General features: G+C 37.5%; 2 protein-coding genes across 2 annotated transcripts; one reads left to right on the forward strand and one right to left on the reverse strand.

Moving 5' to 3' along the window:
• Window positions 1-94: 94 nt before the first annotated feature.
• On the forward strand, window positions 95-2,118 carry LOC145137755 (Transmembrane amino acid transporter family protein). The gene has a single exon (XM_079071925.1). The coding sequence runs from the start codon at window positions 368-370 to the stop codon at window positions 1,814-1,816; it is 1,449 nt and encodes a 482-aa protein (XP_078928051.1). The 5' UTR covers window positions 95-367; the 3' UTR covers window positions 1,817-2,118.
• A 384-nt stretch (window positions 2,119-2,502) lies between these two features.
• Window positions 2,503-8,989, reverse strand: MLH1 (MUTL-homolog 1). Its single transcript, XM_079072017.1, has 17 exons — window positions 8,679-8,989; window positions 7,115-7,403; window positions 6,840-7,012; window positions 6,688-6,760; window positions 6,465-6,599; window positions 6,116-6,326; window positions 5,722-5,870; window positions 5,449-5,550; window positions 5,290-5,359; window positions 5,075-5,204; window positions 4,901-4,995; window positions 4,711-4,819; window positions 4,439-4,604; window positions 4,201-4,362; window positions 3,967-4,117; window positions 3,164-3,324; window positions 2,503-2,899 (listed from the first exon to the last, which is right to left on the reverse strand). Exons 2-17 carry the CDS (start codon window positions 7,346-7,348, stop codon window positions 2,855-2,857), a joined length of 2,166 nt encoding a protein of 721 aa, XP_078928143.1. The 5' UTR covers window positions 7,349-7,403; window positions 8,679-8,989; the 3' UTR covers window positions 2,503-2,854.
• Window positions 8,990-17,854: the final 8,865 nt, after the last annotated feature.

Raw genomic sequence — 17,854 nt, forward strand, 5'->3', positions numbered from 1 at the left:
TTAGTTGGGCCAGATTCATTTTAAGCCCAAATAGTAACGTAGAAGTCAAAATTTGAAAGTCAAACTACACCTACTGTTTATCTGCTAAGCAAACCCCTTCGGACAAATAATTTCCAATAATTTTCTCGCTCCTCGATCTATTGGTCATTAAATCAATCGACAAACCCCTGAGATCTAGTGATCCATCATAATCCTTCTTCATTCAATCCTTTAATCAAAGGTTCCGAATCAAGTTCCCATTTCATCGATCTTGTAAGTACCCAATCTGACTCGTTTTTTACTTCGTAGTATATCTCAAACTCGATTACTTTTTCTTCTTCGGTTTTCTGTAGATTTAGTTACAGATTCATACCCATTTGATTCGTCAATGGGAAGCAATTATAAACCAATCCCCAAAGATTCTTCTGTCGAATTGCAATCAAAAGACCAAGATAATCATGGATCTCAAAACCCTAAATCATCCCACATTGTAGATGATCTAGATTACGATGATCTAAACGATGAAATCGATTTTGATCACTTGCCCCTTGTAATTGTTCCAAAAGAAGATTCTGCTTCTAGTTCTGGTTCTGGGATCTATGGAGCTGTGTTTAATTTATCCACTTCCGTAATTGGGGCCGGAATCATGGCACTTCCTGCCACCATGAAAGTTCTGGGTTTAATCGTCGGACTCATTTTGATTTTCTTGATGGGTATTCTGTCTGAAATTAGCGTCGAACTCCTTGTCAGATTCGCTGTTCAATCTAAATCTAATTCTTACGGGGAGGTCGTTCAAGAAGCTTTAGGAAAACCAGCAAGAATTTTGTCAGAAATTTGTATCATAGTCAACAATGCAGGCGTTCTAGTAGTTTATTTGATCATAATCGGTGATGTAATGTCGGGTTCCCTTAGGCACACCGGTGTTTTTGATCAATGGTTAGGAAACGGGTTCTGGGATCACAGGAAAATAGTAATCTTGGTAGTAGTAATCATTTGTCTCGCCCCTTTATGTGCTCTCAACAAGATCGATTCTTTAAGCACAACTTCAGCCGCCTCGGTTGCCCTTGCAGTTGTCTTTGTACTCGTAGCTTTTATCGTTGCATTTATTAAACTCCTTGAGGGTAAAATTGGAACTCCAAGATTAACACCAGATTTCGGGTCGGAAAAGGCGATTCTAGACTTACTAGTCGTGATTCCGATCATGTCAAACGCGTACGTTTGCCACTTCAATGTTCAACCGATTTACAATGAGCTTGAAAACCGTTCGCCTCAAAAAATGAACAAAGTCGGGCGTCTCACAACCGCTCTTTGCGTTACAATCTACGCGTCGACTGCAATCGCGGGATACCTTTTATTCGGAAAGGACACGGAATCGGACATTTTGACTAACTTTGACCGACCTTTAGGGGTTCGGTTTAGTACGGCTTTAACATACATTGTGCGTGTTGGATACGTGTTTCATTTGGTTCTTGTTTTTCCAGTGATTCATTTTTCTTTAAGGCAAACGGTTGATGCGTTAGTTTTTGATGGATCGGCTCCCTTATCAGAGAGCCGGAAGAGGTGTTTAGGGTTGACTTTTGTGCTATTAGCAGTCGTGTACTTGGGATCCACGATGATCCCAAGTATCTGGACTGCTTTTAAGTTCACGGGGGCCACCACAGCTGTTTCGTTGGGATTTACTTTCCCGGCTCTTATCGCGCTCCGGTTGAGTAGCCAGGGTCCCGGTTTGAGTAACCGAGAGAGGTTTTTGGCTTGGTTGATGTTGAGTTTAGCTGTCATGGTTAGTGTTGTTGGGGTCGTTGGGAATGTTTATAGTTTGCAAAGTAAATCGGAGTGAGTTCATTCTACTCGATAGTAAAACTTCAACTGCTCTATGTTGGATTCGGTTAGGTTAGGTCAGGTCATACGAGTATCAAATGACGGGAGAAATAATTGCCATTGCGGTTATTTTTTATTGTAAGATGACTAAATTGCCCTTGCCACGAGAATAGATAATCTCCCGGAACAATATAATTGAGTTAGATACGGATGATAAAAATTATTTACCTTTTCGTTTGATTACATTTTGCTATTGTAATAATTCATTGTATTTGTTGTACAAGGGAAAATATTTAATATATGATACATCTTTTACGAGTATACTTTTGTTTAATGTGCATTATTGAAGATTTAGGATACCCATGTATTGGTAAATATAGTTTGGCTGAAATAAGTGATGTATATGAGCCAAATATTAAAAAAACGAGTTTTTTCTATAATAACTCAAATATTAGTAATTATTTCAGTGTAATCGTTGTCCAAGTGAAAACGTTTATATCTGTGCAAATCGGCTACAATATGTTGTAGTTTAGTCGAAGGTGATGCCCCCCAATGGTCATAGCTTAACCAGGGTCAACATCTTAAAGGAAAAAACTATTGGATGATAAAACTTGTCGATTGCCAACTTCAATAGTCGATATATCCTATATGACATACATATGGATATCCAATTGGATGATAATGATGGATAATAAGAGGATTGGATTGTTTTTAACTGGACTTTGATGCCATACCGATCCAATCCAATTATGATTGGATGTCCACTTATCGATTGCAAGCCTAGTAAGTACCATGTCACAAGATTTTACAAAACAACGTTGACATTTCCCAATCCAAACAAGATGGGTATTTTGATATGCGTTGAACCATGTACAAAGACTCACTCTCCCTTATCATCAAAAATAGCACTAAAAATTGTCTAGTAATGAAAATAGCTTTTGGGATTCCCAAAGATCGAGAGATGTAAGTTTTTCTATGTGAACAACAAGCTTAAGTGGGACCCAAACATCTCCAGCATTCTTTGTTGCAAGATAAACAGAAACAGGAATAACGCTGGCTAGCATCTTTCAAAAACCTTGTATAGCTTCTCCAAAGAGGCCACCTGCATAAACAATCCAAGGAATACCTTTTCACTACATATGCTACACAAAAACGTTCAAATGCATATTTATGCAAACATTTATAAATAGAAGCAGATGAGGGAAAACTTAATGATTTCACACGGACTCAACACCCAGCAAAGAACATTAAGAAACGGTAAAGCAGGGAGGGACCAAAAATGCCATGTAAATTAGTTAAATAAAGCTAAATGAAGAAAATAAAAAAGATGGCAAGGTCAACAAGGTAAATTCATATTCATACATACCTGCACGAACGTTCCATTTGTGGCCATTGAAGTTGGGGGCTTGAAGAAGAGCCGCATGGAAGGAAACAGAACATGCTGTATTGACCATTCTCGCTGGGCCCACGCATTCTCTGCTTCCGAAAGTAGCTCCTCATCAACTCCTTCCTCTACCATATCATTCCCTGAAATGCATTTCAGTGTTTTAAAAGGATAACTAGGCATCTCATGCTAAACAAAAATGGGTTAAATGCAAGAAATAGCAATGTACTTTTATTTATTACTATTTGTAGCATCCTGCTTTCATTTCTTCCAACCACAATGCCATTCAAATACAAACCATTTTTCACTCTTATCAATTGGATAGATTTGTCAAAGTATAATGTCCTAATAAGAAATAAACTGGAAGTCCAATGCTATTGCTAAAACCATATAGATTTTCAATGTGAAAAATTGAAAGCAATAGAAAAAAATGACCCTCTCTAAAATATATCCCTATCTTTGTATTTGTGCTGAAAATGCCCCTGTGAAACCCTCACTTCTCACTACAAGGGAAATGGACTTTGAATGGGAATGGTTAAGGGGTATTTAGTTTTGTAGTGGCATTTTCAGCACAAACCCAAAGATATTTTCTCAAATTTCCCTTTAACTCAAAAGTGGATGCAATGTACACAAATCAAACAAGTTAAAAAACCTTAGAACGCCAAAAAAAATGTCACTAAATGAGTAATTGGACAATAGTTTAGGGACCAATTTCAACCTTAACCCAACTTTTAGTCTAATTTAAATTTCGACCCTAATTTAAAAAAGTAGGTACCGATCAATACCTCCTGAAACATTTCCTTTCTCTTGTCTTTTATAAAAATCTGAACCTCCTTCACTTGATGGATTTGGCAATAGAGGTGGATGCATAGCATAGAAGTTTCCAAGAGCAGCAGCAATTGTTTGAAAGCAAACTTTCTCATCATTCCATGTCACCTAAACAAGATATAATCATGTATTTATATGTGTGCATGGTTGTATATTTGAATATATGTTGGCATGTTTATGGTGTAGCTTACATCATTTCCCAGACAAAGAAGAAATTCTGGAGCACGATCCATGTCAGGTGTGTACTGGTCAAGTATGACAGGAAGCCTTGACAAATTGGCTTGTGGATCCACATGAATGCCAAAATATTCATCCAGCAATTCAGATTTCTCACTTAGAAGCTTAGCATTCATCTGTGTACATACATACAGGTCATTAAATGATGATCATAATGCTAAAACGAGAGGAACCTCAAACTGAGAGACTTACTTGGGCTATCTTTACTTTTAAGTCATCATTCTCAATGCCTTCTGAATCCGGATCTTCTTCAGTCAGTGCCAGCATGATTAGTTCTTGCAATGGAGCAGGCTCACTTAACTGTATTGCATTGAAGTAACCAAATCGTTGCAGAACCAGTTGATACATGAGCTCTTTGCTACAAAAAAGAAAGAAGAATTTAGTGCCTAACCTATAAGAACTCTGCAAACTTAACTATACATAGATATATGAAGTAGTTAGCAGAAACAGATCAGACATATTACCTCAAATTTACAACATTGGCAAGATATAGATGGGTATTATGCTGAAGGAGAGCAAAATCATCATCAGCCATACCAACATACGTGCAGTTCCTTACAGTGTCCAAAAGACCTAACAAAAAGAACCACATCAGACATCAACAACACAAGATTATGCGTATATAGTTCATAATGAATGGGTTATCAAGGGTACCAGAGTGACAATCACGTTCAAATTCATCGATAAGTTCCTGAACACTTGTAAGATCAGCAGTTTCCTTCGGATTCCTCCTCTGTCTGATGGAAGACCTGCAGTTAGTTAATGGAAATGTACAGGTATGGTTATTTATCTGAAGATCTAAATATCCAAAGATAGTATAAAACCTACCTTAAAGAATTCAATCCACAACTGCTTTCATGGTGTCTAGAAGGCTTAACTTGCAAATAAGCATGCATCCTCCCAGAAGGATCCTGTGAATCTGTCCGCACCATCTTATTTACAGGTATTTTTTGCGACCCTTTAAGAAAACAAGTAACAACATGAAAAGATATATCAAGTCAAAACAAAACAAAGAGCATCACTTCACTTGCATAGTTGCATACCAGATGTTGATGTATTTACACAAGAAGCTTTGTTTGCAGATACTGAACTAACAGGAGAGCAATCCACTGCCTGTTCAAACACATAAAAGAAATTATATATTAGATGAACCAAACCAAAAAGAAAAGCAAGCTCTGACATTTCTATAATCAAAAGACTACCTGTTGCTCTTGATACGTGCTTGACTCGTTTAAGTTTCCTAGCTTCAATTCTATCACTGATTGTATCTTCTCAATAATAATCTCCTGGTTCAAAAGGCTCACCTGTATAAAAATTATAAGCTAAAGTTTAGAGTAAGAAGGATGTATTGGAAGCCTCATTCATTCGGTCTTTCATGCATTCATCAGTTACACAATTTTAAGGTGGTGAAACTAAAAAACAATGTGGATATGTCAAGAGGATAATACAAAAATCATGCAAAAAAACATCATTACCTCTCTCTTTGTGGGATGCACGTTAACATCAACATGCTCAGGAGGCAAGATAAGTGACATATATATGAAAGGTTTTGATGCTTTGGGTAAAGTTGCAGCATAGATGATTTCAATTGCCCTCTTCAGAGCAGTACATTCGACTAATCTTTCTGTGAAAAAGTGAGGAAAAGTTAGGTTATAACAACAAAAATATTAGCAAGAATGTCAATATATCTGCACAAGTCAAAATTCAGAAGTTCAAGGGTGTCAATTATCACTGAACCACACAAAAGAAAAAAGTGCTGGAGCAAATTCACTTTTTCTTTGTTTTTTTTGTTACTTGTGTGTGGTTTCTCAAATTTAGAGAGGAAGGGTTTTGATGGTTTCTCAAAGTTGTGTGACACATTATACATACCATTGATAAAGAGAACCATGGTAGTCTTCTTTGCAGTGTAACTAGAGTCGGATATAAAGCCATCCATTTCAAAAACAGAAGTAGATGGATTAGCATCTGAAGCCTCTATCTTCATCAGACTGCGAGCAACTGAGACCCCATACACAGATCTGATTGCATCCAGCCTTGTAGACATAGCAACTGAGTGAACATCAGCTGCACCAGCTCCATGCTAAGAATCGGATAGTGGATATGTACAAGACATTAAAACCAATATTAAAAAATGTATGCAGTATGCCTCCCAAAATTATGGAAAACAAAACAATTATTAGTTTCAAATGCATGCAAAACAATTAGTTAAACTACTCACCTTTCTGCAGGAGAAGCTCACGTTTTTATGATGGATAGCAAACCGACAAAGTAGGTCAACGATTTTTGGATAATCGTCAGCAGAGTTCTGGAGAGTTTTCCTTCGTGCTATCATGTTATAAAATAAATTCTCAATCTGGTAAAACACACACACATCATCTAATCAAAGGGGGAGTAATGAAACAGATGAAGAATTGAAGAGATGTGAAAGAATGAATCCCAACTGTTACTTGAGTCCCCTTTACAGCAGCACACGCCTTAGGTTCATGCTCCATCACACCATCTCTGTATGATACCCTAACACACAAAAACCATAATGAAAACCAATTCCATGTAAAACTACAAATTTAAAGGGGTAATGAAAACAATATGCTACCTGTAACCATGCAACTGACCGCTGGTTATGGTGGAGACTGTAACATGAGCAACATAAGTCATGCTTGCTAAGGCTTCTCCTCTAAACCCCATCGACTTAATTGACTGTAAATCTTCAAATGCAGACAACTTTGATGTCGTATGCCTCTCACATAGAATCGGCAAGTCATCATACTGAAACAAAAAAATTTCCCCTAAATGAAAAGCCCAAATTTCAAAAAATTTTGGGGAGCATTTGATGCAAAAAATACAGTAGTGAGAGGGGTTTGGTTTTACACGGATTCCATGTCCATCATCTGAAACTTGAATGAGTTTGAGGCCTCCATCCTTAATAACAACATGTATGGAGGTGGACCCCGCATCAAGGCTGTTCTCAACGAGCTCCTTGACGGCTGCAACGGGGCGTTGGATGACCTCACCAGCTGCAATTCGGTTGACTACAGACTCATCAAGGCGCTGGATCCTTGGCGGATCTTGTGATGGAGAAGGAAGGACTGCATCTGTTTCCATAATATGCTGATTTTTTAAGTTCTTCAACCCACTTTTTGGCTGATGTAAACGAACCCTACAAATAGTAATAGAAAAAGCATGTTGAATTAATTTCTAGAAACACGAGAATGAATGAATGAAAAAACTAGAAGACATTACAGAACAAACAACCAAACAAGTTTGTTCTGTGATATAATTAAGAAACTGGCATTAAGGTGTTGGTGTTAGAGATAAATACTTAAGCTTATTAGCTAGCAATCAATGTAGCTGGACGAGCATTCAACTAGTAGAATACAATGCTTGAGCAAAACTACAGATAAGATATGTTAAGAATTACCTCTAACTAATAAGTGGATTCCCCTTGGCACATATTTCATTACAAAGTCAAATATGATTTCAAAGTAAGTAATACTGTAGCAAATAAAAAGTCTTAAAATAAATAGACATTCCCATTCTATTGAACTTAGGATGCATTTGGTAAAGGGAAATGGAATTGGAGCAGATAATGAAGACATGAGATTAAGAGAAGGAGAATTAAGCCGGAGAAACAGAATTGATTCCACTGTTTGGTACAACAGACCTAAGAATCAATTCTCTTGGTTGGTTGTAGTAAGCAATGAAATGGAAATTAATTTTTTACCATGTTTATCATATTTAAACAAAATTTTACAACTTGCACAAGAAGCATCAAAACGAACAACAACAATGTAAGACTTTAAAATCCAAGTAGGACACCAAAGCTCGACAAATAACCAATTACTAATGGCAAGCCGAGAAACCAGAACTACAACATGAGACGAGGTGAAAACATGGTACTTTGAGTGGTGAAACTACACTTCCAAAGCAGTTATATTCATGCCCGCAACAAAGACTAAAGAACAAATCCAGATAGCAACTAACTTTACTCAAAACTTTATAACATGGGACCAAGGCTTCAACTGGAGTGAGGGAAGCAGGATGAATACGAGAATCATAAATACACCATCAGTACAGAATTTCACCAACGATAGAATTTGTACTTGAAAATCATCCTAGCAGACAAACAAACGAACAAAGATATGTGAAGGTGAACTCAGAAACAAACACCATCTGTACATGACTCCCTAGATTGAGTCAGAAATTCATGGTGTGAAACTGAACACAAATGTCCATTAAGTAAAATGTTGCATCAAAATAATTTCAGAAGCATAGCCTAAAAATACAGTTTAGTTTAATCCAGGGTCAGGATGGTGAGGAGTGATCGTCGCAGGTTTTCTGATTGATGGTAAACCCTAATTCCGATCGATTGTTCAAAAACTCCTATTCCTCGTCTTCAGTTAATTTATATAAAAATAAAGTCATTAAAACATACCAATGATGAAAAACATAACTTGGTTCCCCTGTAATTAATTTTATGTTTCTTCTTGAACTTCAAATCGACAAGATAGACGGACGGTATGTTGGTTGTCGAATGATGCAATGGTCGGAGAATGACAGATAGAACCGAGAAGAGGGGAGATACTAGAATCAATCACTGGAACAAAATCGCTCCAAACTGGAGCCCTAATCGAATGGAGAATGACGAGAGAGGTTGGGACGATGAAATTTCCAGAAAGAGCTCAACGAAGGGGAAGTGAAGAGGAGAAGACGCACCCTCATTTTTTTTTTTTTGCCAATTATCCCTTTTTTTTTTCTCGGTGTCCAGGTAAGTTTTATTTTCCCGCCATTTATTTAATGAAAAGAAATGGAAAAAATGGAAAATAATCAATTTTTTAATCAAACAAATAAAATAATTTTTTCTATTTTCTCTCTCTCTACCAAACACACCCTAACAACAAGGTCTTACGATTGTTTAGAATTTCTTATTTAAAACAAGTTATGTTTATGTAACACTCGTTTTTTCAGAATGGATCAGTGTAGGTATTAAGGAGTCAAATACAAGGTTTTTGGGAAAAACCATGAGTCACGTCGTGTATCCGGAGGCTATTCACGACGTGACATGTGTATGGTCACGACGTGACGGGGGCTGTAGCCCGAGCCCAAGGGTTTCATTCGTATTTAAGCCCCTAATCTCGGATTTAGGGTTTCATTTCCAGCCTTCATTACCCTCTAGAGCTTTGATCAAATCCTAATAGCCTCCTCTTCATTCGTGAGCTTATTCTTGGAGTTTTGGTGTCCTTGGGAGGAAGAAGAAGACCCTTGTGGTGTAGAAGACCTATTGGCAAGCTTGGAGTTTGAGTTTGAGCCAATTCTGAAGCATTGTCAGTATTCAAGATCCGAACTTTATGATGTTAACTTCTAGATCTAGGCTTATTGTTCCATTTTCTTCATATTGTGGAAGTTTGGATGCGAGGATTCCATAAATTTGGCAACTTTATGGGTCCTTATGGTCTCTTGAAGGTTGTATTTTATGGATCTGAGATTTGGATGAGTTTTGATGTTATTCATGTGAGTGTGGTTTCATTTATTCTCCATTTTGACCTTTTATGAGATCAAGGCATACATTGGACATGCATGTCTATAATGTAACACCCATAAATTTCGAGCCAATTTAAAACTTTTTAAATCATTTGAAACCATTCAATTATTACAATTTGTTTTCAAAATAGTTTATACATCAGAGTTCCCAGAAATCATAATCGTCAATCGAGGAAGTGTACGGTCACGTATTCGCCTACCCGCGGCCATCCGCTGAACCTGAAACAACAAACTGAAACTGTAAGCCCAAAATCTTAGTGAATTACCCCCAAAATACCAACCTCATATAACCATAATCATATCATATCAACAAATACAGAACAACCATGCATCTCGAGTCTACAGTGTGATTGGTCCGCCCGCACCGGGCCTTCAGTCCACCTGGTCCACTCTCTGAGTCTACAGTATGACTGGACTACCCGCACCGGACCTTCAGTCTATCCGGCCCACTCTCCGAGCCTCGGCACGTCTGGACCGCCCTCTCGGGGACTTCAACCTATCCGGACCGCTCGTCGGGCCTTCGGCCTGACTATGTGCCCTCCCGGGTCTACAGTCTATCCGGTCCGCCCTGGGTATGTTGGCCTACAGCACGAAGCAGGACCCGCCTCAACCCAACCCCTAATCAATAACCATGTACACATATAACAGATAATCACATAACAGTCTATAGGCAAACAAACCGATCTAACAGATCATATAGCATAGCAACATCCTATAACCAGGATACCGACCTAACCGGTCACTAACATAGCATCATCCTATATACCAGGATACCGACCTAAACCAGGTCACTAAACATAACATCATTCTATATACCAGGATACCGACCTAAACCAGGTCACTAAACACAATATCGCCCTAACTACCAGGATGCAGATCTAACAGATCAGTAAACACATCATGCAAATACCCGGATACAAATCTGATAAAGGGTCGGCCTTGGTGTCGTAGACCATGTTGATATAGTGAGGATAACTCACCTTGCAATGCCGGACTGAACCACGAAATCACGATCCCGAAACACTGCCCCAAACTCCAACACCTATAACCATCAATGATCCAATTCATAAATACCCGCTTACCAATTATCTTCAAAAGTCAAAACGGTAAACCCTTGGTCAAAGTCAAAGTCAACTATCAAGGTCAACAGTCCATGTTGACCTCAACTCGTCGAGTACCCTTAGCTACTCGCCGAGTTCCTTGCATAACTTGCCAACTCGCCGAGTCACCATGCCACTCGTCGAGCCCAAGCCAATCTTCATCGGACTCACCGAGTCGACCATGCCACTCGTCAAGTCCCTTCGGTCCTTCATCCATAGAGATGCTTTTTAAGCCATGCTAAGGCTCCATATTGCGGATCCAACTTCCCAAGGCATGCTTATCACGTAAAGTTGCAAACTTTACGTGCATGCAAGGCTCTAATGACTCATAATGCCAAATCCAAGCTTGAAATGGGGTTTTATACTTAAGGAGGGGTTCATACTTGCCAAAGCTGATAGCTTTATGGACTTACAAATCAAAGAGAGTTCAGATCTGAAGTTACAACTTCAGATCTGAGCTCATACCCAAGAATAGCTTCATAACCAAGCCAAGAAGCCCTAAACTTCATCCAAAGAGATCTAGAAAGGAATGAGGCCAAGATCATGAATTGATACCTCAAATGAAGCTAGTTGAGATAGACTTCAGACCCACAAACTTTCTTGCCTCCAACTTCTTGATCTTCAAGCTTCTTGCAACAAGGTATTCTTTCCAAGCTTGAAATTTACACTAATATGGAGCACACACACGAATTAGGGTTTCTGGACTCTCAAGAGGCTGCAAAGGGACTAAGGGGGGCTAATGATCCCTTAAATAGGGTGCCAAACCCCGGAAATTAGGGTTTCACCCTCCAACTCCAACTCGTCGAGTCACTCTTCCAAATCGGCGAGTTGGTCACTTAAACACGTGGCCCAAACCCGCTGCTACTCGACGAGTCAGGCAACCAATTCGTCGAGTAGATCTTGAATTCATGAGAATTCATAACCATAAATTGGTATTCGAGAATCGGGGAGTTACATATAAAGCATCGATTTTTAGGATCTTTTTGGAGTAAGAAGGCCCTCCAGAAAGTTGGAATGGATGGCCTTAAAGATTAAGGGTTGAATACATTAAGTGTCCCTATCTACATATGGTGATCGCGATGCGACAATAAGATTTATCTCGATTATTTTGGACTAGCTTGGTCACAACATGAGGGCATGGTCCTCACGACGTGACGATGGTTTTGAGTCGCGACTGAGTTGTCGAATCCAAAAGTTTTGGATCTGGGCTGAACTTGTTGGCCATGATGTGACCATGGGTTGGTCACGACGTGAGAGTCGGTTTTTGGTATTGTGGTTGTCGACTTTGAATTTGACCGTTGACTTTCGGCATGGGTTGACTTTGGTCAAACTAAGGGTTTTAGATAGGGATGTCAACGGGACCAAACGGGAGCGGAAATAGCTGCCCCGCCCCCAAAATCAGTTATTGCCCCGCCCCCAGATCCCCCGTTTACATAGCCCCCGATCCCGTCCCCATTCCTCCGTTTTATAGGCTTAAATTTGACTTTTTTTGCTAAAAAAATTTGTTATATTTTGAACTAAAAAACTATTTTTCATAACTTAAAAAGCTTAAAATCTAGTTTTTTAACAACTAAAAAAATTAAAAATTCAACATTACAAAACGAAAAATCCAACAAACTTAGAAATATAAGATACGACAAATCTAAAATTACAAAAAAAGTACATGTCCAAAAATATATGATCAATTCACTATCGTATCGTCATATGGTGTGAAGTGTAAGAAAATCAAGAAACCCTAAAATTAGATAATGTATTCTCTCTCTCTCTCTCTATCTATCTCTCTTTCTCTCTCTTATATATATATATATATATATATATATATATATATATATATATATATATATATTATAAATATACAAACGGGGACCCCGCGGGAATACGGGATGGAAATACCCACTCCCGCCCCCGGTCCCGTAAAGAAAATGGGGTTTAATCCCACTCCCGCCCCCGCCCCCAAATTTTTAAAAAAATTAATCTCATACGGAATCGGGGTCTCATGGGAGCAGGGTCCCGCGAAAGTTTTTGACATCCCTGTTTCAGAGTGTAGACTGAGAGGGTACTCTTTATTGTTGTTAAGTGCCTTGTAGGATCAGTCTTCGTTAGGTGAGACTCGTGGTGTTTAGCTGCTACTTGCGAGGTGAGTCTTCTCACTATACTTGCTTGTGTGGTAGTATATGCATGTTGGCCCGTTGGGTCTTATTTGTCGATTGTTGATATATGTGAACTGAGTTGTTGGTAACTTCTAGACTGTTGTGGGTCCGTGGGACTGTTGATAGTCCCCAAGGTTTTTGATAACCCGTGAGAGGTGTTGTTAATCCACAGGGTATGTTGTCAGCCCACTGGGACCGCTGAAAGTCCTTAGGGTTGCTGATAACTCATAGTTGTTTATTATGTTGTGTTGTATGTGATATTTTGGGGAACTTATCAAGCTTTGTGCTTACAATTGTGGATTAACTATTTTGCAGGTATTTATCGGATTGCGAAGACGGCACTGTACACACAAATCAATAGTTTTATGATTCGAAATTCTGCAATGTCTCAGGCTTCTAAGTAATGGTTTATGAGCAAATGGCTGCCTTGAATGTAATTTTGTAAAAATGGATGTTTTTATTATTTTAAAAATGAAAAAAATAGGCATGTTTTTTTTTGATGTTACAAGTTGGTATTAGAGCCTTGATTTGAGGATTTGGATGAACACTCGTGGGATTCCAAACTCAAACTATGGAACTGAGAGTTTTACTAAACCTTTTTGGAAAAGATTCATTTAAAGAGAAGAAAAGAGAAGATGTGATGTGTACTTTCATCCGGAGCTCGTAAAGTGATTTCCCAAAATATCCATACTTGTTTTATATGATGTATGTGAGTTGTTATATGTGTTATAGTATGATGTGCATGTTATATGGTAGGCTAAGGTGTTGGATTAGTGTCTAAGTCCATAACTATAATTGGTATGTACTTGACCCGACTCGGCATGGTCCATTTGGGTTGCATGGCATCGGAACATTTGGATAGACCGTTTATGAGGAAAAGACATTTTGTGACATATTAATATATTATAAGTTCTAATATATTAATATGAAATCATGTTATTTAATTAGTATTGATCAAGAATTAATTTGGACTTAATTTAGTGAGCAAAAAGAGACTAATTAAATATATGGGGATTGATTGTGTAAATCATTCATTCTTATATATGTGGGCTTATGATCCAAGATTCCTTTATGTTGGGTTTAACCCATGTGGTGATCCATGGATACTCCATGGAGGTTAAAACCCATGGAGCATAAGGAATGGGTAAAGTCATGAGTTACATGGTGTAACCCTAATAGCCACACTATATAAGAACCCCTTTAGTTCAAGAAATTGGCACTAGTGATACATATTTTGAGGGCTAGCCGATTTGAACATGTATGTCTTCTTCTCATGGTTATTCCAAGAGTTCATGATGTTGTGTGAACCATTTGAGGTGTCACACTTGGGGCACTAGGCTCTCAAGCTTCATGGAGTCAAGCAACAACAACAAGGTATGTATTCTATCTATTTTAGTATCCTAGTATCAATGTTTTGGTATGCTAGTTAGGATAATACCTTGGATAATCATATTTGCATGTATAATAGAGAAAACATAGATCCAAGGTATTTAGGGTTGCATGTACACTTAGGAGTGTTAGAATGCTCAAAACCCATCAGTTGTATCAGAGACTAGGCTTGTTTTCAATTATACTTGATGCAAATTGCTGAAAAATGCTGAAAAAGTCGAATTTCGGGCATTCTGGGCACTAGACTCGCCGAGTCCACTGATGAACTCGCCGAGTCCATGAAGAAAATCATCCTACTCGGCGAGTAGGTTGATACACTCGACGAGTAGGAGCCCCTGACAGCATATCTTCGAGTTTTTTGGCTAGAAATGGACTAGGAACATTACCATAAGCTGTTTTTGAACCTATAATCCTGTTTTTGATGTGGTAATGTTCATACTAATCCAATTTCAAAGATAATTGTCAATAGATTCATGTTTTGTATTAGTTTAGTGATTAGGCTAATTACATGAAAAAGTTTGATTAAATTATCTTGTTCTTATGAGTTGCTTAGATTAATAGAAAAGTTAATTGATTATGTGTTTTCAATCCATTTTAATCTAAGAGTTGATTCTAAAATGTGTTTTTGTACCTTGTCCTCAAGTTATATGAAAAGTCACATTTAAGTTTCATAAAACTCATAAAAGTTGGTAATGGTTACAAAAATGAAGAGTCCTGTCCTCAAGTTATGGAGGTTAAAGAGTCACTTCATTAAGTAATAAAATGTGTAACCTTAATTAATTCCATAAATTACAAAATAAAGAAAAGTTACATTCTTTTATTAGTTTAAAGTCTTCCATAACTTGTCCTCAAGTTATGGAACTTGAAGAGTTTTTTTAATTAAAACTACTTTAAACACATAAGTTATGGAATTAATTAGTTTTGAATAGTTTCAAAACTTGCCCTCAAGTTTTGGAATTTGAAAAGTTTTCTCTTATGAATACTTTAATTCCAAGTTAGCCCTTAGAATTTTAAAAGTTAAAATTCAAACCCTTATACTATTATTATAATTTTAATTATATAGATATGTATAAGATAAAGTCAATCTTACTGTTAGTAGGCCTCATTCACGAAGTCGGTCTATAAGGGGGGTATAAGGTTACTGCCTATAAAATGGCAGTTTAATGGGTGTCCACTCTCACCCACCGCTTCCTTGACTGGTGGAGGGTCGTTAGCCGAACGGGTAGGAAAGGACTATAATTCTCCCTTCATTAAAAGTATTAATGATAAATACTAAGTAACTAAACACTTGTACATTCTCAATCTTAGTTACTTAGGAAAATGTGAAAAGGTGCTAACCCATGAAATTACACTTTGCACCTTACCAAGTCATTAGTGGAGCGTGTGTGGTTAACCGACACACTAATAAGGACTAGTAAGAGTGGCAAAGGGTAACTTGACTCTATTATAGATCGGTGGAGCGTGTGTGGTTAACCGGCACATCGATTAGGTGATAAAGTTAAGGGTACCAAGTCAATTTGCATGGTTATTCACACCTTGTTTGTGATCCTCGGCATCCCAGTCACAAACTTGAGAGGGCACAATCGAGATTCAAACATGCCATTGAAAGTTCAATGTATCTCAAAAGATCTAGGAGTTTCAAATCCAATTAAAACTTAATTATATTTCGTTTTTCATGGTGGAAATTGGTAAATTGTCATTTACCTATCTTCAACTATTTTATAACTTGGATTACGGCATCCCTCTTCCAGTTATAAATAGGTTGTTGGGTCCTAGCCTTAATATTTCATATTGGGTGTTATATTAAGGACTTTAAATCAACTATCTTGAATATCTCCCAAAAGATGATCTTCCCAAATCTCTTGAAACAAGTTTTCCTAAATGAAGATGATGTCCCATGGAAATCATACTTCATTCACCTCCTCCAATTATTCTCCCTAACCCACAAGTTCCTGAAAAGTTTAAGGTCACTCAAGCAAAGGTCTATATGTGATCACATCTTGGAGATGTAGTCAGATATTGACAAGCCGGGAGAGTTGGGTGTCAAAGTCTTGAGAAAGTTGGTGACTCAACTATTTTCTAAGTCACATAGTGAGTTCCTTTGGGACTCCTATGAAACAGACTATGACAAGACCCTTAATGATCTTATCTATTTGCTAAGATCAACTTCCTAAAACTTTATGGACATTGACAATGATGACATTGGATATCCAGTAAAGCTCTCTCTTCCCAATGGAAAGGGATCAGCCATAGTCAACTCGGTTGACCAAATGGTAAAGAGAAAGGCTAAGTCTGAGATAGTCCCATTATCAATGGTCCATTGCCAAAGAAAGGGGCATTGTTTGCGAAGCTGCCAAATTTACCTAAAGATGTTAAAGTCAATAAGTTTGACTCTACTTCAGGTAAAGTCCACTATCTAACTCTGCTAAGTTTCTATTATGAGATTCTTGATATATGATGTGACTGGGTCACATGGTGATGTTTTAAGAATCAAAGAAAAAGTGAAGAAACTTAAAGAAAGAATATGATGAATCTGATCGTGTAGATGGATTTCTATCACATAGTTTGAAGATCGGATTCTTGAGCTACTTCTTAGGAGTTATGATATTTTGCTTAGGAATAGATAACAACAAGTTTTCATATGGATTGTAAGGATGAGTTTTTCCGCAAAGTTTTAAAATAAAAGGTAAATCTTTTGATTTTATTTATTTTAAAATATCCTTACAATGACATTTGTGAAAAACTTTGTTGCTTATAAGATTCCGTTAAGAGCAAGAGTGGAAATATGAATTTGATTCTTTCATTTGTGGTAGTGTCTAAATTTACCAAATAATGAAAGATTCTCATCACCTAAGTTTCAGTTGGATAGAAACTTGGAATCATGCAAGTTGTATAGCATGATGAATAAGAACTTTCAAGCATTGGAAAAATTAAGACTAACTACTTGTTCACATGGATGCGTGAGTCAAGTAAAGGATCGAGTACACATTCTTGTGCACTGATCAAGCCCACCACAAATAATCGTTAAGACTATTCGTCATTATTTACTAAAATTCAGTAAATATGGTTATACTTACAAGCTTAAGTGTAATTCTGAGACATTGGAAAAGGTTTCAATGTATGGCAGAGCGAATAAGAAGAATCAATTTAGGCAGAAAGATAAAAGTTTCTCAAATCTGAAAAGATGGGAGAGTACTTTAGTATCATGTTATATAATCATCTTAATGATTAAGAGACCTTATCACAATTCATCATCTAAGTGCATTCTGGTAGCTAAGAAGAGGAGCTATGAATTGTTGAAGTGGTTAAATCAAGAAGATGATTTATACTTCGTTCCAAAAACAATTCTTAGAGTTATACTCTAAGATTGTAACTTGAGTGACATGTCTTAAAGAAGGTTTAAAACACTTGTCAAATGTAAGAGTAAAAGT

Source organism: Lactuca virosa, chromosome 1 (assembly GCF_052849685.1).
Source record: "Lactuca virosa cultivar CGN04683 chromosome 1, Lactuca_virosa_CGN04683_v6, whole genome shotgun sequence".
NCBI classification, from domain to species: domain Eukaryota; kingdom Viridiplantae; phylum Streptophyta; class Magnoliopsida; order Asterales; family Asteraceae; genus Lactuca; species Lactuca virosa.

Excerpts from the sequence above, each read along its gene's own strand:
- LOC145137755 (XM_079071925.1), top strand. The coding sequence starts at position 368 with ATGGGAAGCAATTATAAACCAATCCCCAAAGATTCTTCTGTCGAATTG.
- MLH1 (XM_079072017.1), bottom strand. The coding sequence starts at position 7,348 with ATGGAAACAGATGCAGTCCTTCCTTCTCCATCACAAGATCCGCCAAGG. Across the intron at positions 5,871-6,115 it reads CATGGTTCTCTTTATCAATG|AAAGATTAGTCGAATGTACT; the intron begins GTATGTATAATG and ends ACTTTTTCACAG. Across the intron at positions 4,118-4,200 it reads TTCTTTGTCTGGGAAATGAT|GTGACATGGAATGATGAGAA; the intron begins GTAAGCTACACC and ends TATCTTGTTTAG.